This window comes from Ischnura elegans, chromosome 9 (assembly GCF_921293095.1).
Source record: "Ischnura elegans chromosome 9, ioIscEleg1.1, whole genome shotgun sequence".
NCBI lineage: Eukaryota > Metazoa > Arthropoda > Insecta > Odonata > Coenagrionidae > Ischnura > Ischnura elegans.
The window spans coordinates 18,075,319-18,100,881 of NC_060254.1; the positions used below are offsets into that span (position 1 = coordinate 18,075,319).

The 25,563-nt window shown below is 38.4% G+C and overlaps 1 protein-coding gene across 1 annotated transcript in view; it reads left to right on the forward strand.

The window, feature by feature from the left end:
• Positions 1-25,563, forward strand: part of LOC124164877 (exopolyphosphatase PRUNE1) — a 55,725-nt gene that overhangs the window by 16,580 nt on the left and 13,582 nt on the right. The window contains exon 6 of the mRNA XM_046542099.1: positions 1,076-1,298. Coding sequence (XP_046398055.1) covers positions 1,076-1,298 — 223 coding nt within the window. The remainder of the gene's footprint in view (positions 1-1,075; positions 1,299-25,563) is intronic.

The window sequence follows — 25,563 nt, forward strand, 5'->3', positions numbered from 1 at the left end:
GTCAATTCAAAATCTGTCATGGCGGTTGGAATTGTCTCCATGGCTGCTATTAAGTGATGGTCTACATATTTGGCTGATGTGCCGCCTTGAGTTTCAGTTGATCTTCCTCTCCTTTAGATGTATTTCTACAGCCTCCTCTTTCGCAAGCCTTTATTATTAAACCCCAAGCAACTTTAGAGTAATTTGATATGTTTCTAAAACATTGATCATAGTTCTGGTTGTGGGCTGTTACTGTGCAGTGCGAATTTTGCCACTTATGTAGCAAATTCCATGTATATTCAGATTGATCAGTGGGTAATGAAATATAACAATACAAGGTCAAAAAGCAGAATTAGAGGAAGAACTTTGGATGATTTGAAATCCTGCATCCCTCACTCAGGACTCTCTCTCATATAGAACCCAAGAAACTCAACGGGATTGGAATTTAACTGCAATTATGATCCTGCACACAAACCTTCCACAATGGTTCACGAAACCCTGCATTTAAAACTCTGTCATATTTTTCATTCACTTTAGCCAATAAATATAAGTCACTCATTTGAATGGAAAATTAGTGTTTTTGTATTATCTGCCTAGTTCAGGTGGGCTTTACAAAAACATTGCAAATTCTCCATTTGGGTTATTGGCATGTGTAAATAAGTTTCTATCGAGTCATTTTGTACACATAACACTTAAATGACTTAACTACTAATCTTATGGGAAACAATTCTCCTGGACTGGGAATCAAATCATTGACCATGGGGATCAATGAACCTGGATTGCATAGTGGTCTGTGCAGTGGTCCGGGAAAGCCGAATGTCCGTGGTTCGAATACCATTCCCAGGGAATTTTTTCACACACGGCAATTATAGTGAATTCCACCACCATTCATGCTACATGTTCGAAATATCTGAAATAATCATGTGGTCAATAATTTCTAGCCTCTGGAGTAATATTTTTCCATAAATGCCTTTGTTTACTATTACTGAATGTCTTGCTGGCAATAACAAAGTAATTCCACTGGAAAATCTGGAAATCTGAGGGCATTATTTAATTGCTTGGACTGCCCGTAGTCTCATGTTGCTCACCTCTGCAGTTGGCGTCGCTGCTGAGGCGGTCACGGGAGCCTCCTCTGGAGCTGGAACCGGTACGTTTGGGCAAGAGCGGAGCACCCCCTCCCCTCGGACTCACGGTCTTCCGCCAGGGTAACCATCGCGCATCACGCAAGCAGGTCTTGCCCGTGGTGCGGGCGCACCTCGCCTTGGCTGTGGACGACATTGTGGGGGACGTGGGAGCATCGTCCTCTGGGTCTGTTGGAGGTTGGTGCTCAATTACTTTTAATGAAGATTCGTGCTGTTAATGTACTGCTATGTATCACTATGTTGATGTATTTTCCACTCTTGTGTACACCATATTGAATGCAAATTGGATGCATATGATCACATCATACTGGAACACTCCTTCATACTCACTCTTCACCATGCAGACAAGATGTTTTATGAGCTGTGCTTTGGGCTCAGTGCTCAGTTTATGGTCAGCTTGGGAGCAGACTGCTATGTAGTATATTCTCAGCCTCCCTAAATGGAAAAAGTTGATTGGGCACTTCATAGGGCCTTTTGAGTCATCTGGCAGCACACCATCGCCCACCTAGAACTAATAATTGAGCTCCCACCAATCTGTGACGAGTGTTCAGTCAAGTATCAGCCGAAAAGGCCACTCCGAGAAAAGAGTGTACGCCTACACTGAGCTGCTTAGTAGCATTCAGGGGGAAACTCCACTGCTGTTGTGGTTGTGCTATGAGCAGTTACTCCCCCTGAATGTGGCAATTATCAGACCATCCTGGATAGGGGACGACCACGCTCCTGTTGTCCTGGCAGATATCCCCTTCTCACTCTCGTTCTTTCCATCTTGCATGTGTTATAAATTATGTTATCTCTCGATATAAGAAGCAAACACGGAAATGTTGATGTTAAGGAGGCATAGAGCAGAATGGGCGAGAAAAACAAAAATTTCAATTAGAAGTGGAGAGATTGAAAATCATGCGGTGATAACCACAGTATTTCATGGTACATAATAATAAAAATTGTTTATCATCATAATAGGAAAGATTTTTATGGTGAATAAGGCAAGATTGAGAAATTTACTTGACTTGTGTTGTAAAGATCACGGAAAACTTGAATACCCCTGTGCTAAGGAGTATATGAAATCTATCAAAAAAATAAGCGTAGTAATCCGTAATGAAATGATATTGCTCCCATGAGAGAAGATCTGCTGTTGCTTTGTATCCCCTCCTGCTATTGGGTAGAGTAAAACCTGCGTACAAAAAATTTCTTGGGACCGAAAAAATCATGACATCGATGTAGGGGGTTTTGTGGTAAGGAGGTGATATGCGGGTCACGTCTTCACAGGGGTATTCAAGTTTTCCGAGAGCTTTACAACACAAGTCAAGTAAATTTCTCAATCTTGCCTTATTCACCATAAAAACCTTTCCTATTTTGATGATAAACAATTTTTATTATTACCATGAAATACTGTGGTTATTGCCGCATGATTTCCAATCTGTGCACTTCTAATTGAAATTTTGTTTTTCTCACCCATTCTGCTCTATGCCTCATCACTTACTGTAGTTAATTAAAGGAACAGCAGCATTAATTCCTGTGGATTTATGAATTGCTCCATAATTATCCTGAGCATTTAGTCGATATTATTTTTGGAGTGCAATAATTTAAGTCTATATCAATTTACAGTTTTAAGCAGCATTTTTGCTTGAAAGAGCACATATTGCCCTTTAGACTTATGAAATTAAACATATTGCTGGAATCCCATTGAAATACCGGTAAAAATCTATTTCGTGACTTGTATATATGTACTTGATATCTATAAACGACGATGGAAGTTAGGTGGGGTGAATTAATTACCATGAGTAAAAAGGTGGCAGTCAGCAAAGTACTGAGATCACAATAGTAATCTCTGATGATAATGCATTCATGATGCCTTCATAGAAGATGGACACAATTGGTATTCTGTTGGCACACCTATTCTTCTGTGGCAAAATACAGTACTTTCCTTGAGTACACCAGGTAATATTTGAATACACGCCTTGTTACCATTCATCCAGTAATAACCTCCTCTTACTCTAGGAAATTTTAAGCCATGTTTTCCCTAGTTCATTCCTTTTCAGAGTGTCTCTCTTTTTAAAATGTTAGCTGTTTGCAGGGTGAAAATATTAAAGTGGAATAATTAGTTGCTAAAGGGCATAGCTGGATAAGAAGGTGAAAAGTCCCCCCTCTGGGATTTTTCCCGTACTTAGGGTATGCGACATGGGATCAAATAGGACAAACCTCCCCACATTTCCAGCCTGCAAGAGGTTTTCAAGGGCTGTGAAGCCATTTTCGGCACCAGTATCCATACAATTCTGTCCCTGTGATAAGCACCTTAATCGGTAGAATACTATAATAAATAAAAAGGGGTGTTATGGAGGGCCAGAGCATAGAGCCAAATGGTCTAAATAGCATATTTTTAATAGCATTTTTCGCGATGTTCCACCACCTAAAAATTATTTTTTCAATATGCCAGCCGAAAGGTATTAAAAAGCACCTCCAGAAAACGTTTTTTCTTTTTGGCCCTCTCGAAAATATTTTATGAAAACATGCATTAGAAATTTCCAAATCGACACCATATCTTCTTGTCCCGCTCAAAGTTGTTGGAGACTAATGGAAATCTGCTTCATTAAATAAGGTTACAAATGCCGCAAACCGCATTAAAAAATATGACTTCTTGACAGAGATATTAAAAAAAGAGTGAAAATCGTATTTTCGATCTAGCCAGCCCTGGTGGGCCTCTAGGGGCCTGGAAGTGTGGGGAGGTTTGTCCTATTTGATCCCAAATCGCATACCCCAAGTATGGGAAAAATCCCGGAGGGGGGACTTTTCACCTTCTTATCCAGCTATGCCCTTTCAGTCGCATGAGTTAAATGTCTTATGTGAGCAATGAAGATAATAAAAAACATGTAAAAGGACCTGATCTCATTCCTTTTTGCATCTTTTATGGCTCTGGAAAGACTTTTGTGTAAACCAAGTTGGCGAGTGATGATTACTGTTCTTAAAACTCTAGTTGCACTGGCAATATTGCATGCTAACAATTTGGATTGGAGAAGTTTTGAGTTAGACGCAACAATAAATCTAACCTAGCGCACACAATCAGTAAGAGGAAGGAGTGCATTGCCAACCAACCCCTCCTGAACATTCCAGGCAAAAATACCCATTACATAATAGCCTTCTCTCTCCCCAAAAGACAAGTCAAAGAAAGAACTACACTTCCTTACTCGCCTCTTTCTCTACAATGCTGCTGTAATCTCCCCTGCCCTTTCCACATTCCTTTGGGGAGACCTCACTTGCCCATTCCTCTCCTCAATGACTCCCCTTACCCATAACCAAAAGCGTATGTGTTTCCGATAGAACGTGGCCAAGAGGTCTTCTGCTCTTCAAATAGCTCAACTGGTTGTACAGGCACAAAGAAGAAGTACAAAAATTCCTGTAATAAGTAACCCAGTTTTCAATTTCTTACTTACACTTACCTCCTCACAAAAAGAAATACAGGACCATATACCATCCCCACTCATATAGGCTCTTTTGTGACTTACCTCGACCAAAACATTACATTTTGCTTAAAAATGAGAATATTTCTGGAAGTCCAAGCAAATTTCGAAAAATTACATAGGTTTAAAGAATTTTTTATTTATAAATAAGAAGCAGTAGCCGTTTTTAAGTTGTTGTAATTCAAAATTATTCTATTTAAAATAGTTTTCTTATGTCTTCTATCTCATAGTTTTCTTCATTTCCTTGATAGGCTGCTTACTGTGGCATGTTCTGTTGCAAAAGAATCTTCAAATTCTCTACTCCACCTTCTGATGTTAAAAATTCACTCCAAAACATCTACTGAGTCCACTGCTTCCTTGCAACCAAGGGCTCACAATACTATCTTCAGTGCTATGTGGACTAGTTCGAAGATATTTGACTATTTGCTTTCTATATGTCTCTTGATACTCCCTAATCAAGTGGTTGCCCTTATTTTGGGCAGTTAGAGGGAAAATGAATGACTTTGCAGTTCCTTTGTTTCAAATCCTATGTTTTGTGAGCTGTGCAGCTGTCAAGGAAAAGAAGAATTTTTCTATTTTTACCTCCCATGATTGCATCAAGTGTTGCGAGCCATTTACTTAATAAAGCCGCCATTGTTCTTGCATGTTTGTAAATCCCTTAATGGCATGGTAATTTAAAAAAATGCTCTTGAAGCACCTCGTATTTGCAAATATACAAATCATAAAAGGTTTCAACTTTAAGGTTGTTGGAAAATAATGAAGATATTTGGATAGCGTGGAGAGGTTATTTCGGATTTTCCTCTGGGATTGGGGCTGAATAGACTTACAGTGGAACTGCTTTGTAAAAAATAAAGGTTATTGTGAGACCCCGCCATTATGAGAGATAGCCGAAGCAATATCTTATAAGTATTCTGTGAGTGATATAACGCAGGTGAAACAGAACTCTTTTACAACATATTCCCTGACAAAACCCTTGCAGTACGGTGTGTTTCTTGCAATTATGTTTCTAGAGGCACGCAATGTCATAGCGATGTCATATGTGAAAAGCTGATGATGTACATTTAGTTTATTTAATTTAAAAAAATCTGCATTATTTTTCATGTTCGAGGTGATTATTTAGAATGTTAAATCAATAAATTCATACTTGTAAGTTTTGTTGGCCATAGGGTTCATGAGCGTTTCTACGTAACTGTCATACCAGGGTTCAAAAATTCAATTTGAGATAAATGGACCGTTCAAAGTCCTGAATTGGTGTAAATATTTCAAATTTTAATAATCCATACTTGTTTATCCCCATACTCCAACGATTTTTTACGAAAACGCCGCGGAATTGAGCTCTTGTTTCATATGAGCAAATGAGTCCATTTACAGAGCCATTCTATTACTGAAGATTTCGCAAGGAAGATACATTTTTCCATGAAAATTTCCAGTTAACCATCCTCCCCAATCATGACTATTACTTACCAATCCATTTCATCAATACTTGAAAGTCACATGTTCCTGCAGAGGAATGTAATGCAACAGTGCGTCGTTTTGGTGTCAGTCAGTGACGATTGACATCCATTTTTTTCCGCTGACCGAAAATGAAGAATGCGGGAGATAAATCGTTTCGTATCCTAATCAAGTCCATCACAAGGATGAAAGATCAGAATTAAAAAATTCTCTAGTATTCACCGTTTTTGCTCTTGAGCGCCGTCACTGACTGACATTTTAAGCTTTGGTAGTGCTCAGGTTTCAAATTTTGGTGCGTGCGCTTCATTGGCCCCGACTGGTACACTAAATTTGTGGCATAATATGTTCCTCGAGTAATAATGCCATGTAAGTTATATAGTTCTCAGTAAATTATTTGTTTACACAGCGGAGTATTTAATTTTTTTTGCCAATTATTGCCTTCGGCATGCCGCTTGTCACCGTCACCTTCATTGTCGTCGCGTCGCTTCGGTACGTTTGTTGTGAAAGCATAGGAGTGGAGTGATTGTTAAGATCTGAAATCCTTAATTGTACCATCTGTCAGGATTTATTCAGATGGCAAAGACGGGAGCTGAAAAACACCGCGAGCATCGTGAGAGGAAAAAGCATAGCGGGGAATGCGAGGAATTAAAAAGGAAGTATAGAGAGCGGCAAGGAAATCGTAACAGATCATGGCAAGGGTGGTGTTGATGTATTTGAGGGCAAAGGCAAAAACATGACCTGGGAAGCTTTTAAGTCGGGTTCTCCTGTGATAAATGTAGTGCAAGTGTGCAATTAAAACAGCAAGAAAATAAAATTTGCAGAGATCCCTGTACACGGCATTTCTCCCTCCAATGAAATGCTGGAATAACAGTGGCACGGCATTTAACCCATACAACATACACTCTTTGTTCACCATGTGGAGTTAGTTGCTATAAATATAATTAAGATGTCTCCTTAGATAATAGATCACAGTGCTAGGCGTACTCACTATTTTAAGCGAGACTAAAGAAATGGAATAATAATAATAATATAATAATAATAATATTTTTATTGGTTCCCAGAGACGTGTCTGAGCCACGTATGGAACAAGTCACAAGAATAGTACATACATGAGGCATTAAAAAATAATATTTAAGGCGAGAAGGATAGGTACAGACATAAACATAAAAGTAACATTTTCAAAAGACAGGTTATAAAGACATAAATTCATCCACTGAATAACAGGGATTGTCACATAAATACTGATAAAGTTGACCTTTGAATTTGGAGAATGAATCTAGCTGTTTAATCTTTAGAGGTAAACATTTGAAATATTTTGACCCAGCATATATGGGGTTTTTGCTGAACATGGTTGATTTATGTACAGTAACTCTTAAATCACTACAACCCCTTGTGTTATAGTTGTGGATATCAGCATTGGTTTTGAGACTGTAAAACTGCTTATTTTGTTGAACAAAGGTAATTGCAGAAAAAATGTATAGGCAAGGTAGCGTAAGAATCCTTAAGGATTTGAAATAGGGCTTGCAGCTGCTTCGCCTAGGAATGTTTTTTATTATTCTAATGGCCCATTTCTGGAGCCTAAAAAGACGAGTAGAATGGTGGGAATGGCCCCATACTGCAATCCCATACATCAATCGACTATGGATATATGCATAATAGACTGAGAGTGCAGTAGCAGTATCAACCAGAGGGACAATTCTTCTAAGTAGGTAACAGCCACTGGACACCTTTGTAGACAGTTTATCAACATGAAATTCCCAAGATAGTGACTCATGAATATATAAACCTAAAAATTTAGTCACAGAAGAGGAAATAAGGGAGGATCCATTTAACCTTAGGAGAGGAGAAGAAGTGATCTTTCTTTGATAGGTATGAAATTGAATGAAAGTTGATTTATCATTATTTATAAATACCCTATTATCATTGCACCAGTCACTCATAGAATTTATGTTTCTTTGGACTACCGTAGAGTCTAAGTGCTTATTAGAGGTAAGGTGGGTTGTGTCATCAGCATATATGTACACTGAACCACAGTCGAAGTACTTTGGAAGGTCATTTATGTAGACGAGAAAAAGGAGGGGGCCCAAAATAGATCCTTGGGGAACACCTCTGAAAATTGCTAAGGGAGTAGAAGTTATATTAGTATATGACTCAGTAGAGTAAATCTGTACCACTTGTGATCTTTCACTTAAAAAGGATTTTAACCACTGATTGGCAATTCCAGAGACTCCATACATCTGAAGTTTCCTCAGCAGTATTTCATGATCAACAGAATCAAATGCTTTCCTTAAGTCAAAGAACACCCCTGTTATATGATTCTGCTTATCAAGTTCTAAGATGATATCATGCAGGAGTTTATATATTGCTGTTTCAGTAGATCTATTTTTTATAAAACCAAACTGGGAATCCGTTAGAATCTTAAATTTATTAAAGAAAGAGAGTAATCTATTGTACATCACTTGTTCAAATATTTTAGAAAACAGGGAGGGAACAGATATAGGTCTATAATTGTTCATGTTGTGTGGGTCACCACCCTTCAATACTGGGATGACTTTAGCAACTTTCAATCTATTGGGAAATATTCCAAGTGACAGAGATTCATTAATTAGATGCACAAGTGGATGGATCACAGACAATTTGGCATTGCCTTTTAATAAGGAGCATGGAATATCATCATAACCTGCGGAGTGTTTTTTATTTATCTTTTCTATTATGGTATCAATTTCTTTTACATCAGTGGGCTGAAGAAAGATTGTATGGTCATAATGTGACCGATGCAATGACGAAGACTTGTTGGTCTGTTGTTGGCTAACATTCTTAAAAAGTTCACAGATGGAAGTCAGGAAGTTATGATTAAATAGATTTGCAATATCATTATAATCAGAGACCATGGCGTCGTCATGATGAATGGCCTTGATTTTAGACCTATCACTGTCTGTGCAAGAGGTGGCATTCTTAATTAGTGCCCAAGCAGATCTACTTTTCTGATTAGACGAATTGATAATGGATATATTATACTTTCTTTTGGTCTCACTAATTAGGTCAATATGCATCTTCTTAATGGATTTATAGTATTTCCTTTGGGACTCCGAGTTGTTTGCTTTTAGCTCATGGAATACTCGTTTCAATTTTTCAGATGAAGTCCTGATTTCATGAGTAACCCACTTGCACTTTGTTTTTTGAGGCCCAGGGGATTTCATAGCTTTCTTAGGGAAGCAGACATTAAAACAGTACAAAAATGTGTCAAGAAAATTACTAAATTTTACATCAAAAGCGACATCAGTAAAAACACAGTCCCAGGATTGCTCCTTGAGTAAATTTTGAAATTCAATTTGAGCTTGATGTGAATAGCACCTTTTATATTGAATCACATTGTGATTACAATTGGGGTCGCCACGGACATGGTACATGGAAAACTGAGCTCTGTGATCTGAGAAGTCTACGTCCACATTAGAACATCTGGAAGGAGGTATAGTGGAAAAAATGTTATCAATGATTGTTGAAGAGGAACTAGTAACTCTAGTGGGTTCACTTATTGTGGGTGTTAGGTTAAAAGTCAGTAAGCTATCTACCAGATATTTCTTGTTTGTAGAATCACAGTTCATATCAATATTAAAATCACCACAAACAATGGCATAAGTTGCAATTTTAATTAGAGCAGGCAAGACTTGAAGAAGGCGATCCATGAAGACAGAAAAATCACCTCCCGGCGACCTGTAGATGCACATTATTGATATGACCATATCTCCATATGTCAGCAACGTCACACAACCTTCAAAGTCCATCTCCAAAGTACGATTATTTAAATTAAAGTTACGAAAATAGAGAACAGCTTTAACAAAAATCAGTACACCACCACTTCTGTGTTGCGATCTACAAAAGTATGAGGCTAGTTTATAGCCCTCGATGCTAATAAATTGAATTTCATCCATGTTTAGCCAATGTTCGGAAATACAAACAACATCAGGCTGATGGTCAAATAAAAATAGTTCTAAAACATTCAATTTATGACGTAAACATTGGATATTAAGGTGCATTACTTTCAGAGCACTAGTATTCACAGTTTGATAACCTTTTGTGTAAGATTCATCACGGAGACTATCGTTTATTCCACTAATATGCACAGCGGGGCCTAGTCAAGCAGTATCCGGGACAGATTTAGGTTTCAGGAATTTATTCACTATCACACCATTTGGCCATAAATTAGGGTTCGACAATTTCGTGTAATCATCGTAGTCAATGCCAATTTTGAAGGCGCCGTAAGCACTTTTGCCGGCAATCTTCTCACATGATACACATTGTACACTGAATTTGTCATTCACATGTTTGATCACTTCGTCAGTTGTAGTATCATTGGCCAAGCGTCCAACATACATGAAAATAGTTCTCTTAGCGGCTCGGAGACCACCTAATTCATCTTTTTTGGACTCACCTCGACCGACGGTAAAGAAATTGCGCTTCTTCCTATTACGCTGCGTCTTCCAGGAGTCTTTGTCCGTGGAGATGATGTCGTTACCTTGTGGATTAGGAACCATGTCGCCTTGCAGCTTCCTTGAATCAGATTCTATCTCTTGCTGGTCCTCAGCCATTGTGTTGATGTTGGTATTCACGTCGCTTAGCAGCTTCGTTGAGTGAGATTCTATGTCTCGCTCCTTCTCACTATGGATAACGTGGGTTGATGATCCAGGACTATCACGAAACTGATTTTCACGACCAAGGGTGATAGCCAATTCAGATTTCATGGGTACACTGTCGGAAAATGTCACTTTCTTGACCGTTGTGTGTTTCGTATGTTGAACTTTAGTTTTCAGATCCCGCACTTCTGCCTTTAGGGATTCTATGTCAGCCGCCATTATAGCTACTTTGCGAACGTCCGCTACGCGACAAGTTAAACATCGCCAAAAAACACAGCAAAAGCAAAAGTACTGGATATAATACATACTATGTGCTTACGTTTCAATGAGGTAGCCAAGAATTTCGTTCGGGGGGGGGGGGTCCGATACAAGGGGAAAATTTTTTAAAAACAGGGTACAAGGTAGGGTTTCTAAACTAATGTTAACACTTTTTCTCAAGGAAAATAATTGTGTTTTTTATATTTCGGGGGGGGGGGGGGGGGGGGGGGTCCGGACCCTCTGGACCCCCTGGTCATACCTCCTGGCTATACCACTCTTATGTTTCTTTTATATGAATTTCTGGGTTCAGTATATATATTTTGCAATGCTCATTCCATGAAAAAGAAAATTTAACAAGCGTCAAATCACATAAGTCAGTCAGTGACAATTCCCGTCAGTCAGTGACACTCCATTTTTATGACCAAAGAGAGGAAACCATTACTTACACAAAGTCACGATTTTGCATACGTTTGGACAACACCTAGAACTAATTTACGTATTTCGTGGATTTTCTTTATCATGAATAATTTCAGAGCAATCATAAGAAACGTGACGATGTCAAAAAACGGAGTTTCATTTTTGTCAGTCAGTGACGACGACTTTGAAGTTTAAAATCTCCGGTTCTACAGGGGTCACAGGGTTGTACCAAATCCAGTGTATGCTTTCACTAACTTATTTTTGGAGGAATCCTCAAGAAAGTTCCTACATTGATTTGTATTGAGTCAAAGGGGAAATATATGAACAAAAACTGGGTGTAACGGTCAGTCAGTGACGCGTAGAAACGCTCTCATCAGATGGGTATGCTTTTTCATTTCTTAGTTGCATTTATTACCCATGTGTGTTTTGTTAGTCACAGTTTCTTATATACCTTGCTTTTGTTATACTCAGTGTATTATTTCAATGACGACACAGGCATAATACTCAAAATCTTTTTTTAAACAATGGCAATTTTAATCACATCATTATGTATGCTTAGCAGACTTTTTAGTGTAGATAATTAAGATATTTCATTGGATGATAGAGAAAGTCTTCCAAGGTAGGATCATTTTACCACCTCCTACAATTTTTGTCTGCAGAAACAAATGTGATACGTTATTTCACATTACTTCCACGAAACGCACAGGAAAAATAAACATGTACCAGTGGAAGCATTTGAGGCATTAATTAATCGCAATACAGTTTTATCAGTAATTGTTTGAATTTTCAGCGGAAAATACAAAATAGGTAATATAATTATCACGTAAATGCATTCACTAAGTACATAGAAAAATGGCTTGGTCAGTTGTGCATTGGGATAATGATTGACAAAGCAATGATTTGTATAATTTTTATTTTGTACTGTGCTTATACATTGAATGTCTAGTTCGTTATTAAGTTAGGAAATTTAAGAGGTCCACCTACACTTCCCAAAATAAGACCAGATATGGAAAGGTAATGTGAAACCATTTTTGAGGAAAAAATGGAACTCCTCAGGTTCCCAGTCTGGGGAATGTAACCCAATATGGAAAAGTAATGTGATACAATTTTGAAGGGAGAATCTCTAATCAATCCATCAAAGCCTCTGCAAATGTAAACTGATATAGAAAGTAATCTGATACGATTTACAAAAGGAAAGTTGAGATCCATCCTAACCACCTGCACATTCCCAAATGTTATCCAATAAAGCCTTATGGTTGTGCAAGCCTTGTTGTGATCCTATGCATTAATTCTATTTCAGCTGTCAGTGAGATATCTTTAGAAAACTGCTGGCTGAAAAAGAAGTTGCTTTGGGTACAAAAATTAATGCCCATTCCAAATGGCAGGACATTCATTATTTTTTTCATTGTATATTTTTTTACACTGGCAGAAAGTGACAATGAAATAGCCTTCTTATCTACTTTATACATAATATGTATATGAAACCATGTTCATGTTCTTTAATTTCTATTTGAAAATTTTTTTTTCGATGAAAATCTCTGGCAACTGATGGCTAAAAACTCTCAACCTCGGTCGCCCTTTTTCGAAATACTTAGCAGGAATGTTTGGTTGCAGGCTTCCACTGCATTGAATGGATGAAGTCAACATTTTCTGACTCCATCTGCATGTGTTGACAAATATTTACTACAGTTTCATCAGCCATCCTGCTGGTGTCCTCAGGTGAAGGATGTGAAGCAGGTGAATCTGTTGTGAATCTGTGTCAACATATGTGGGCGTAGCCCAAAAATTTCAATTTCATTTAGCAGGAATACCTTTCAAAAATTTGGATCTTAGCTAATTTCGGCCCTTCTGGTTTTCCTGAACACTATAACCTATACTTACTTTGTCTATTATGCAGTGCTCAGCAATAACTCAAGGTGATGGATGGGAAGTGGTTGGGAAGGGCTCAAGATCAATATAAGGCTAGGTTAACTCATTTTAAATGGAGACACTCCCTGATATTTTATTTTCATACTCATGTGAATAACAATGTGTTGATGGAATATCGCTGCAAACTGCAGTCATGCCATTTTACATGATCTGTGAAACTAATTCAGATTAGGGTTGTTGATTTTTTTGTCTCATTTCATAGGGGAATCACACCTTAAATTCCGTAATACACAGAATCTTTCATGTACTCCCTGCTCTTCTTCAGTTTTATGCCTGATGAAATTGAGTGAATGAAAGAAGAATTGATTGCTTCAGGAGTAGTTTGGTGGAAATGTTGAACATTCATTATTAAATACCGTATTACCCCCCCCCTAATTTTGAGGCTTCAGCTTCAGGAAAATTTTAAGAAATGCATTTGAATATAGTCCCCCTCTTTTACTTTTACTGTGGGCATTTTTGGAAAAAAAGGGGTGACTATATTCAGATAAATATGGTAATCTTCATAAATTCATCTGAACTATTATTTGTAGGGGATGCGTTAATGGTGGGAGGTTAGGAGTGTGGTTGAGGTAGATATGGTAAGAAATATGTTTCTGGGACATTTAGTGCAAACAAATTCAGGAAGGGGTGTGGGTGATTGTCCCTTGTTAGGGTACTCGCAGAGTGAGGAGGTGGAGATAGAGGTAGAGATGGAGATTGAGGTGGAGGTAGAGGTTGTATCGCATAGTAAAGAGGTTTACTCACTCAGCTTTCCCACAGCCTCGACCACGAGCCATTCTTTCACTGTGTAGCAGCAAGTATTACAGTTATTTGGTTAGTTGTAACATTTTTACAATATTAAGCGACAGTAGTGAAGATGCTGGCGGCAGGTCTTCAGTATGTAAGTGGTGCCTGATTGTAGGGATGTGCGAGTACTCAAAAATTCAAGTTGAGTCGATTTGTATTCGACTCGAGTGTTTCGAGTAGTGTTATGATTGTCGAGTTGAGTCAAGTAGTTTCGGTTACAGAGCTGTCGAGGCCAGTGAGTTCAGAAATCTGCTAACAGGTGTGGCTATCATGAAACCCATGTAATAATATCATTGTTTAAGTCAGTAAGTCGTTCTAATGCCTTGTCCCTGAAGTTTCAGCTTGCTGTATACATAGCAGTCAGTAGTCGACGTTGACGCCAAAAACCTTTCCGTCAGCCATGGCTGACTGTCTTCCGACCTGGCAGGAGTATTCGGAATAATTGGAGTGAACCTCTGCGTCGCTCATACTTAACTCTGCAATACTTTTATACCCTACCCCTTGTTACTTAACTCAAATGCTGGGAGAATACGTAAAAATTGTTTAGATTTTTAGAAATAAACATGTAACTTTTCGGCTTTAGCGGACAATACCGGTTTTTCCCTGTTTGAGGTCACAAGTAGTGCCATCTATTTGCCTATTTGAATATTACTTGCATCCGATGTTATTTTTCATTTATTCCTTTGCTGCATTTTGTTTCCTTCTTGAACTAACAAAACAAGAGTTGCTAAGGTTGATTATACAAAGTCAGAATTTAAGAAAAATATTTTGGTCCATATGACTAAAGCTAAGTTGTATATTTCGTTCGCATTGTCCAATTAAAATCCATGAAGATTCAAGGTCCTTAAAAATCGTTGACATAGTTTTTAATAAAAATTTTTAAAGTTCTCAAATATAGCAATTTTGTCAAGAAAGTACTTGTCCAGCCACACGAGTAACGAAAGACAATTTTCTGCAGGGAGTAATACTGTTACATGGAGACTTCAAAACCTGCTGCCTGAGCATGTAGAACAATTGACTTTTCTGCATGAGAATTGGAAAAGATCAAATATTACATGAGCCATTTATGTATGTACATAATCTTTATTATAGCGGTGAAAATGCTTTTATTCAAGCCTCTTTCTAGCAGTTTGGATACATTTATAAATTAAAAATTGACAACATATTACTAGAGGTTTGTTCATTTCAATTTTACTTATGGAACTGTTTAAGACACTTTAATTTTCATTCATCTACTAATTCTGACACAATTACCAACAACATTCCTCATTATTATCTTTTCCTTTTTACATCAAGCTAAGCATTCAGAATAGCACATTCTCAAGGGGATTGGAAAAATGGGAATAAGTTGGTGCATACAAGTTGGTACATACTCGACTCTAGATCAAAAAGCACTACTCGCACATCCCTACATGATTGGTCGTTAAGTAATCGCAAATTTAGTGCTCATTCCATAAATCAAGTGCTGGGAGAATATCACCTTCTGTATTTGCAAGTACAACCTAGACATATTTCAGGAAAAGATGAGGATGTCACATGAAACGGGCCTTGAACGCACCAATCACGGAAAAGCCTTTCGATATACCTCATAACACACCGCTAGAAAAGACAAACTTGTTTGTCTTTGAAAGCGGTCTCGTGCGGCCTCCTGGTGAACCGTGAGGTACACCTCTACCTGGACATGCTCACTATGCGCGTGCCCATAGCACACAATGCATTTGTGTTACCTCGAGGTACTGCAACCTCCACCTCTATCTCTACCTCTTACCTCCTCACTATGCGAATACCCTTATGGAGCTAAAAGCACACTTTACAACAATTCAGTCTATGTAGTAAGTACTGTGCCAGCACAAATAGGTACATATGTTTTAGAAGCTTTCCAAAGACAAATATGTTGCACTGCCATAATTTTCAGCCACAATATACTTTATTAATTCAAAAATTTGTTTTATTAACAATTCATATCACCCATAATTACATGAATGCACATTATAGCACTCCTGACTGAAGTCAAGGCCCAAGGGTGAAAATTCAACTTCTCTTTTCTTAACTTATGACACATGTACAGTATAGAATTTAATGTTGTTCATGGGTAAATGAAATTTTTGAGATTTTAATTTGAAATTGTGGTAATCTCATCAGGATATATTTGTCTCTCAAAAAGAAAAAAAACAGAAATGGCTGTGTAGTGATTCTTAGGTTACTATGAAATTTTTGGGGATTTACTTGGTTTCTCTCTTTCAACTCCATTGAGAGCTTCTGATAAAGAGTTTTGCACAGAAAAATTGTCTTTGCGTGCTGAATTAACTGAAATTTTCATGATTAGTTGCTCTGAGTCAATATGTTATCAATTCCATGCATAATTGTGTGCTGAAAGTTATGTATAGGTTACTTAACAAATTGCACACATCCATGGGTAAGGATAGTGGGTTTTGATGGGTTATTTGCGTTGTGAACCCACCTTTTAGACATGATTTTGAAATACCTTTCTCTTTACCTTGCTAGGAGTTCCTTAATACAAGCAGCCTTTGATTTCCTATTTGATCATTTTAAAATTATTTACTTTGTTGCCTTCTTTATTTTGTATATTGCTTATAATTTTTATTCTTTTTTATTTCTATTTTATTTACCTTAATTTTTGTTGTACAAATAGTTATTTTTTATGTTTCATTTTTTTCCTTTCAGAATCTCAACCTCAGTCTTCTTGAGGGAGTTATTTGACACCGTTAATCTGACCCTGGGATTTGCTTTATCACCTTCAATGAATGCTGCACGTCTACATCAGATGTCTTCTCCAATTATAACTAAAATACTTGCTGGTGGTGGTGGTGTGTCAATTTGATTAGATTGAAGTTGTGTCGGCATTACATTATCGTTATCTAGTCTCCGTTTCAACTTCAGCCTAAGGAATATTTTGCTCAAAAACCACAATTTATGTCATTGTGGAATCAGGTGTGTTTGTGGTGTTGTGATTTTTCTGTTATAGCTTTCATTTTTTCTTCTCGGGATTCACGCTGCTGAGGAAGACTTTGCAGTAATGTTTTTTGTGCCAACTTATCCTCAGGAAGCAATAAGGTTGAAGTTCGCGGAAGATCTATCTGTACAGTCTAGCTTCCCCTACTTCCTTCCCCTACTTCTGGTCTTCTTTCTGAAATTCTATGCCTCATGTTCATAGGGAATGAAATTCTACTTTCGGTTTTCGTGTGCTATGACCTCTTCCTGTGGAATAAAGGAAATGGATGGCACTTGTATTTATCAATTTTTCAATGGTAGTGGGCCTAAATCTAATCAATGCCAACTCATGTTTACACTGGTGATGAGTGTGGCGAAATTGTCTCTATTTTAAGAATTTTTGGGTGTTGGCTCATTGGAAAGGGAAAGAAAATGATAAAGGTAAAATGGATTTACAGACATACTGCTGTTTTCATTCTCAAAAACACAATAAAAGTTATCCCCACCAAGGTAAAATGCTGACTGACTCTTGTTGTGGCATCAGCTCTGCCCCTTTCTCTCTTTCTTGCCAAGAGCAATCTCTCTTGTACCACAGGCTTGCCTGCCTTCGTATGTTTGGGTCTAAAGTTCTTTTTCCCTGTCTTGGGCATGGAAGCGCTGAAGGTGGCCAATTGGATGTGCTGTGTGCTTAGGGGGTATGGGTTACTTAGTGCATCAGTTAAGGTAGGAGGGCATGAACGAAGGAATACCTCTTGCAACCATTCCCCCCCAAAAGTTAAAAAATGGTTTGCGTTACAATTTTTGTTTAATCATGCCAGCAGCTCAAAACAATGTTAAATTCACTGTCAAGTAATGAATGAAAAGTCTCTTAGTCCACTTATAGGTCAGTGCAACATTTCATTTAGAGTATAATGAGACAAGACGAAACAGAATCAACAAACTAACTTGACTGATGGTTTCGCTAGTTCTGATATTTATGAGAACCCTTATCAACTACGTATATTTTTATTCAACTACTTCTACGTAGGTTTTATTTCTATTCTATCTAGGGATGAGTCGATTCCACTTTTTTTCGATTCCGATTCCAACTCTGATTCCTTCAAATATGATATATATTTCATTTAATATGCGAAACACAGCTTGCGCTCTTTCTTCACGACGTTATAAAATCGGGTGAATCGAAAAGACAAGTTGACGCACAATTTCTAGATTTTAAGAAAGCTTTCGACACTGTACCTCACAACAAACTTTTATACAAATTACAGTCGTGCGGATTAAACGAGACAGTTTTAAACTGGATATGCGACTTTCTCAGAGATCGTAAACAAAAAGTTGTTCTTGACGGAATTAGCTCCGATGTTGTAAACGTTACATCAGGTGTTCCACGAGGAAGCGTAATCGGCCCCCTGTTGTTCATAATATACATTAATGATCTCTGCCCCCACATTAGCAGTAAAATACGTTTATTTGCTGACGACGCTGTCATCTATCGCGAAATTAGTGATCACTCTGACTATGAAATTCTATCATCTGACTTAAACAACGTTCATTTGTGGAGCCAAGAGTGGGGACTCGAACTTAATCTGAGCAAATGCATGGCGGTACATTTCTTGCGGAATTCGTCAAACTCTAACCATGTTTATGCAGTGGATGGCATTAATGTAAAGGCAACAGACGAAGTTAAGTACCTGGGAGTTACGATAACCTCGAATCTCACGTGGGGAACACATATAAAGAATATTTGCGGCACAGCCCTGAAGAAATTAGGATTCGTCAAGCGTATTGTGGGAAGATTTTCGGATGAGAAAGTAAAGGAAAGGTGCTATTTCGCTCTCGTCCAACCGCACCTTGAATATGCAGCGAGCATATGGGATCCGGTGCAGAAAGACTTAATCCGCGAACTGAATAAAATTCAAAGGAAGGCTGCGCGTTTTGTCAAAAACTGCTATGGGCGTACAGACAGTGTTACCCAGATGTTAAGCGAATTAGGCTGGGAGCCGTTGGAGACTCGGAGGCTGCGCGCTAGGCTTAGATTGCTTGAACAATTGAGAATGGATATCTTTAAGAGCGACACAGAGAACATAATTTTAGAGCCACACTATATTTCCAGGTCCGATAGAAGTGATAAATTAAGAGAGATGTTTTGCCGAACGGATAGATATGCGAATTCGTTTTTCCCCCGAACCATAAAGGACTTTAATAAACGCTAGTCCCAACTTCGTTTGAGCACTTCATTTTTTTTTTAGCTGTAAACGGCTGGTGTCCTAACACCCCCTGCCACACGCCTTTTAGGCGGCTTGCAGGGTATTATGTTGATGTAGATGTAGAAATCGATTCCCGATTCTCGATTCCGATTCCATCGATTCTTAATCCTTCTAACTGATGGGATATTGATTTATCTGTAGCATTGCTGCCATTAAAATTTAAGAATTGACTGGAATAAAATAAAATAACAATAGCCGCGGTGGCTACATTGTCGTTTGGCCGCGGTAAACAATATAGCGTCTTAGTGTTCATTACGTCCGTACATACCAGAGCAGGCTGCCGGGTGCGTGATGGCGGCCGAACGCAACCTGTCGAGTCCGCCCGGAGGGCCGCGGCGGCTTATGCCAAGCAAGTATCAACTTTCTCAAGGGTTGCATTGATGAAACTGGGCTATACAAACGTGAATGTGTCAAAATTTTTTTATTGACGCAGACGTGTGTTGGTCTAAAAAAGTTATATAAAAAAACCCGCTCTCTGCTTGTATTTACAAGAAACTTTTTTTCACAGGAAAACTTGCTCTCTGCACGTTTTTATAATCATCAGACTTCAAATATCATTCGAAAATAAAAATATATATTTCGATCTATTATATGTTAAAGTTGGTGGTCCAGATGAATTCTCCAATGATGATTCATAATCGCAATAATTTGAATTGCTGTGACTAGCGGTTAATAAATGAACAAAAAACGCATGCATTGCTTCGCGATTCCATGGTTTCCAATTTTTTTCTCTGAGAGTTGCTCATGGACACGCGCCATTTCAGGGTTCGTCGGTTTGTTGCTCCTGCCGACATTTTCATGTTTCCGAGGCCATTTAGGTATGTTCGTCGCAGGACCCGCGTGCCGGGCGTATCCTCCGCGCGGGCAAGGCTATCACCGTCGCCACTTAGGTGTGTGGCATCCTTTATGCCCCAAGCTTATTGTGTATGCTCAAAACATTTATCTTCCTGGAATCGATGGAATCGGAATCGACTTAAGGCGATCGATTCTCGATTCCGAATCCGTGCCCGAGAATCGGTGGAATCGAGAATCGACATTTAGGATCGACTCATCCCTAATTCTATCCTTTATCTACTTTGCACACCTGTCCTATCTCTTGGTTTTTCTCCTATAAGATGATGGGCACATTTCTAGCATCAATGATTTTGTTGTTTGGTGTCCTATTAGGTCCTTCTGGATTTCATTTTTGATATAACACCCACCACCACAGGGCTAAAATGCATTGGATTCATTGCTGGTCATTTATTTTCTTAGCTAATTTATTCTTTAAGCTCGCATATCCAGTGGCGCAGCAAGGGGGTTTTGGGGGATAAAACCCCCTCAGAACTCAGTTAAATTTTAAAATTTAATCCATTTTACCTAACTAGATAAATATTACTTATAGAAAAGTGTAAGGATAAATAAAATATCCCTCATAAAGCCGTGAATCTCTAGCTGCTCGCGTGCACATATCTAAATCTGTTGGTCCTCTGAGCCGCCTTAATTTTCTCTCTAAATCTTTCCTGATAGTTCTTCAAATATACTATCATTATGCTAATGTATGCATATGCGCTCTCCTTCAGTCAATAGATCAGCAACTTCCTGAATTACTATTCTATTAATTTTTCCTTGGTCATACTTTTCACATGCCAATTAGGCATCAGGTTGAACTCGTCTGCAATAGCATTGCAGTTGCTGACTTCACTGAATATCCCAGTGCCATCCAAACTGATAATTATAGGCATCTTGTTCTTTCCTCATCCCCTAGAAACAGGTGTCGGTAGCAAAAGGAGGAGGGGCAGGCCAATGAGAATATTCATTACTTGGCAGTGAATTTAACAGTGCTTTAAGCTGCTGGCATGATTGAACGAATTGCTCTTTCCTCCGTCCTGGCATTCAAGTTTAACATGTGTTAGCTGTGGTGTTGCAAAAAGCCAACCTTGTAAAATCCTCAAGAATTTGGTCAGTGCTAAACTTACCAACCCTCTGCAATGCCCTGTCTCCTCCCTTTGCTTTAACAGCTAATATTCGTGACTACTTTAGGCCTGGTCCTTAGAGAAAACTTATCCAGGCATGCATACAAGATGCATTCCTTACGGTCTTCTTACTTACAGGAGGGGTGCCTTACGCCGGAACTCCTTCTCTTGTCCTTATCTGATCTCTGTCTGCTATCTACCTCCATTTGGTGCCAATGCACCTGTTACGCAGAGCCTGTGATGCTTGTCAATGTTCATTGCGGGTGATAGTGGCTCGTTTTATTCATTTTAGGGTCAGTGGGCGAGGGGGGAGCAGGTGTAGAGGAGGGGTTACTTGTTGAAGTGAAGCGTTCTCTTGTTGAACGGAGGTGGTATGGGGGAAGCTTTGGGGGGCACTGTCTACTTCTCTGGATAGGAGGGAGCATCTCCTCCCTCCTCCTTCCTCTGTGTGTCAGTCCAGTCCTCGGAAAGTTGCTTATCTCTAGTGAATATAGGATGTCTCCATAGGGTGCCGACAGTGGTTGGTTTGGATGGTTTCTTTGGTCTCCCTTCCTCCTCCTTTTGCTGTCAACACCTGATTCTATGGGATGAGGAAATCCAAAATGACTGGGGTGAGGTGTTGCTCTGTTTTAGTGTACAGTCAGTTTGCAGTGCAGGTTGCAGTTTTAAGTTTACAGGCGAGAGCATCCCTAGCACAAGTTATGGTCCGTTCCATGGGTAATAGAATTTCTTACATACGCCTGATTTAATTGGTGGATCATTCTTATAAGTGGAGTCTCCCGCAGCGTACTCTCTGGTTGTTCCCTTCTGACCCACCCCTTCAATTTGCTGTTTCCGGGCCTCCTTGTTATTTTTCGTGTACTTTTCTGTCATCAGTGGCAGTCCGACATGATGTTGGTCCTCTTGGGTTTGATCGGTTTCTCTTACTTGTTTCCTAATACAATTGAATGGTTCGGTCATCTTGTAACTGATGAACAGTTTCATGGGGGCTATTTATTTAGTTAATATTAATATTCGTTCCCTGGATCAAGATCAAAATCTAAATAAACAAAAAAATTGAAACCGTATCCTTATATCCTTCTTCATTCTTCTTCTTCATCCTTATATCCGTACTCATTCTTTTCTTCTCTGCCAGACATTTTTAATTGGTCAAATGATTTATGTAGGCCAAACTAACTGTTATACATGATCCTGAAAAAATAGTTTGAGATATTTAAGTTAATTTCGGCTGAAATTTCTCAATAATTAGTACCTCAATTTTTGAAATATTTTTAATCCACGCTTTAAAACAATAAGCAACTAGTATGGGTAAAGCTACGTTCTCATGATTATAACTATATGCATACAAAAATTAATTAGACATAATAACTTGGTAAAAACTATGAAAGCCTCAATATAGCCCCAAATTTTCTTTCGTAATTTTCTAAACCTTCACTTATAATACAAAAACACTCAGATTACTCGAGCCAAAGTGTTTTTTCTAATTGTAAAATTCTACGTTTTCATTAGCTGCTTTATTTATAATATATAGGTACTCAGAGTAAAAATATTACATAAAAAATAAAATAGGTGAAGCAAGATAAAAGAGAACCGGATGCTTTGTGGAAAGGGTTATTCGAAAAGCTTATTTTAGATTTCAGCGCAGTTTCAAGGAAAAAATAAATTAAATAGATAATAGAACCGTAATAGATAATTAAATAATATTAGCTGTGAATTCCTCACTTTTCATAGTATTTTTCTCTAACAAAATTGGTATTTTAAATTTTTTAATCTAGTTTCAGAGCCAGAATGTCATCAAAATCCATTTCATGCAATTTCCTAAAATTTTCCCGCGGGGGTGGGGGGAAGGTGGACATTCCGGTGGAGTTGGCCTTTTCCAGGCTTCTTTTAAACCTTGGATCTATTTGTTGTTCTGTTGGAAGGAATAGGCATTGTATCGCCTATTAGTTCGTGCACTGAATCTTTCTGTGCTGGACCGCTTACGCTCGCTGCGTATTCGAGGTTGTGAGCAAAATAGCTCCTTTCTTTTCACCTCTTCATTCAAAAATCTTTCCATGAAATACACGCTTGGCAAATCCTAGCTTTTTCAGGGCTCTGCCACAATTATCACCTATATGTGTTTCCCGTGGTAGGTTCGAAGTTATCGTAATTCCCAGATACTTCTCTTAATCTTCCACCTTTATGTTGATGCCTTCCGCAACATATACATAGGGATAGTTGGATGACCTACGCAATTGTATGTTGTACCACCATAGATTTGCTAAGATTAATATCTAGTCCCTACTCTTGGCTCCACTCTAGCAAAGCCAGATGAATTCGGCCGGAAAGGAAACGGAAGTTTGCCATAATTTTTCCAATGGCGCACGATAAAAAGTTAGTCTTTTGTATTGTGGGTTGACACTAGTTCAGTAATGTGCTGTACAATCATAAACAATATTCAATTATGTCTTACCATCTAAGTAATTTCCCACAATTCACTTTATAGTTAGTTAATAATGCCCATTTAAAAACAAGTTAATTCAGTGAAGAGCATTGATTTGTGAATGCTTCAGTGCCACCTAACTCTAGAAAAACCAGTAGGATCTGGTAGAAATAACAATCACTTCATAAAATAACTCAGGATGGGCAGTTAACACTCTCACTAAAGGCGATTATGCTACTACTGCTATTTGTATTTCTGCCATTATTCAGGCAAAGAAATGATATTCAAGGCCTTACTGGGCCTTGAGTTCTAGATCACAATGCGAATGCTAGTGGAGGAATTCATGCGTTACATCTAACACAAGTATTAAGTGATAATAACTTATTGTTAGTATATTTGGTAATTATGTCACATTGCTTCCAATAGTTACATTAGTCACAAATTTCTGCGAACTTATCACTACTAATTTTTTTTCTAATTTTTACTCAAGCTGCCAATTTTCACACCAATTCATAATAGGGTAGTTTCCTTCATCAAAGAAAATGAAAGGCATTGATTGCGATTCGTTACCCACCAATAGTGTATTCATAATATACAAATTATTTGGTTCTATAATTCCCAGTTAAGACGAATGAAAATGGTAAATTTAAACTGTATTTGAAAAACGCCAGATTGGCGCCCATGCGATGCCACTCCACGTGACATCACAGGGACCTAGTTTCTATACGAATAGATAGGAGTTTTACATCATCTGAGATTATCAATGCATGCATGAGGCACAGAACTCAGGGAAACATGTCTTAATAATAACCTGTTAAAACTGCCTAAGGTCAGAAAGTTTCATTCGTTTGATAAGGTATTAATAATCCTTATTTAAGCCAAGCGCTACCTGCTAGCAGGGTACTCTGCTACCTGCTAGCAGCCAGCATCGCAGCGGCGCACAATATCCTCGCTCCAAGGTCACCTCACAAGGCGGAAGCTGGAACCAGAATGACATCACACAGGGTTTTCCCAGCATTCATACTTAGCCGTCACGTTTTTGCGCGCTTGAAAATTTTCACTTTTCATATAATTGTGAAAAATAGATATCGTAATTTAAAAATCTAAAAGTGTGAAATTCGTACTCCAGGGGTAATAATCTTTCAATTTAGGCAATAAAAAAATAATAGGAAACCACCCTATTATGCGATGACAGAGCCTGGTTGTCACCAGTGTACCCTGCCACGTTCTGGTGATTGGGCACCTACTGCTGAACACCCTGAAGCTGGCTCGTGGGGTAAAATGTAGGAGTAGAAATATTGGCGTAAAATTGTAATCCTAATATTTAGGGACTGTGTTTTCGGATATCGCTTTCATTAATACGGGGTATAAATTTGAAGCTACTTCTGTATAAAGAATCTGAAAACACGGGCAAGAATTTCTTCAGGTGCATGAGACATATTGGAACTGACAGTTTCAATAAAATCTCTACACTCTGAAGAAAAATCTCAATTTCTGGCTAGGCTCATCGAAATCGGTTCTTTAGTAAGATGTCATAACTTTCCAGAGTGTTCGTGAACACAATTAAAAAGAATAGAACAGTACTCACCAGGGGCGCAGCTAGGAATTAAGGCTGGGGGGGTTTAGGTGCAACTAATACCGGGGTATGTGGGGGTATTGAATACCCACCAGGATAAGTGGTAGGTGCGAGATTAATAAGTTGTGGAATTTTATGATAAATGGTTCAATATGGTGAGTTTTACGGCTTTCTGAGGGATATTTCATTAATCCTTACACTATTCTATTAGTAATATCAATCCAATTAAATAAAGTGGATTAAATTTAATAATTTCTCTGACCTCTGTGGGGGGGTTTTATCCCCCAAAAATCCGCCCCTTGCTGCGCCACTGGTACTCACTGCAGTGAGTGACATACAGCG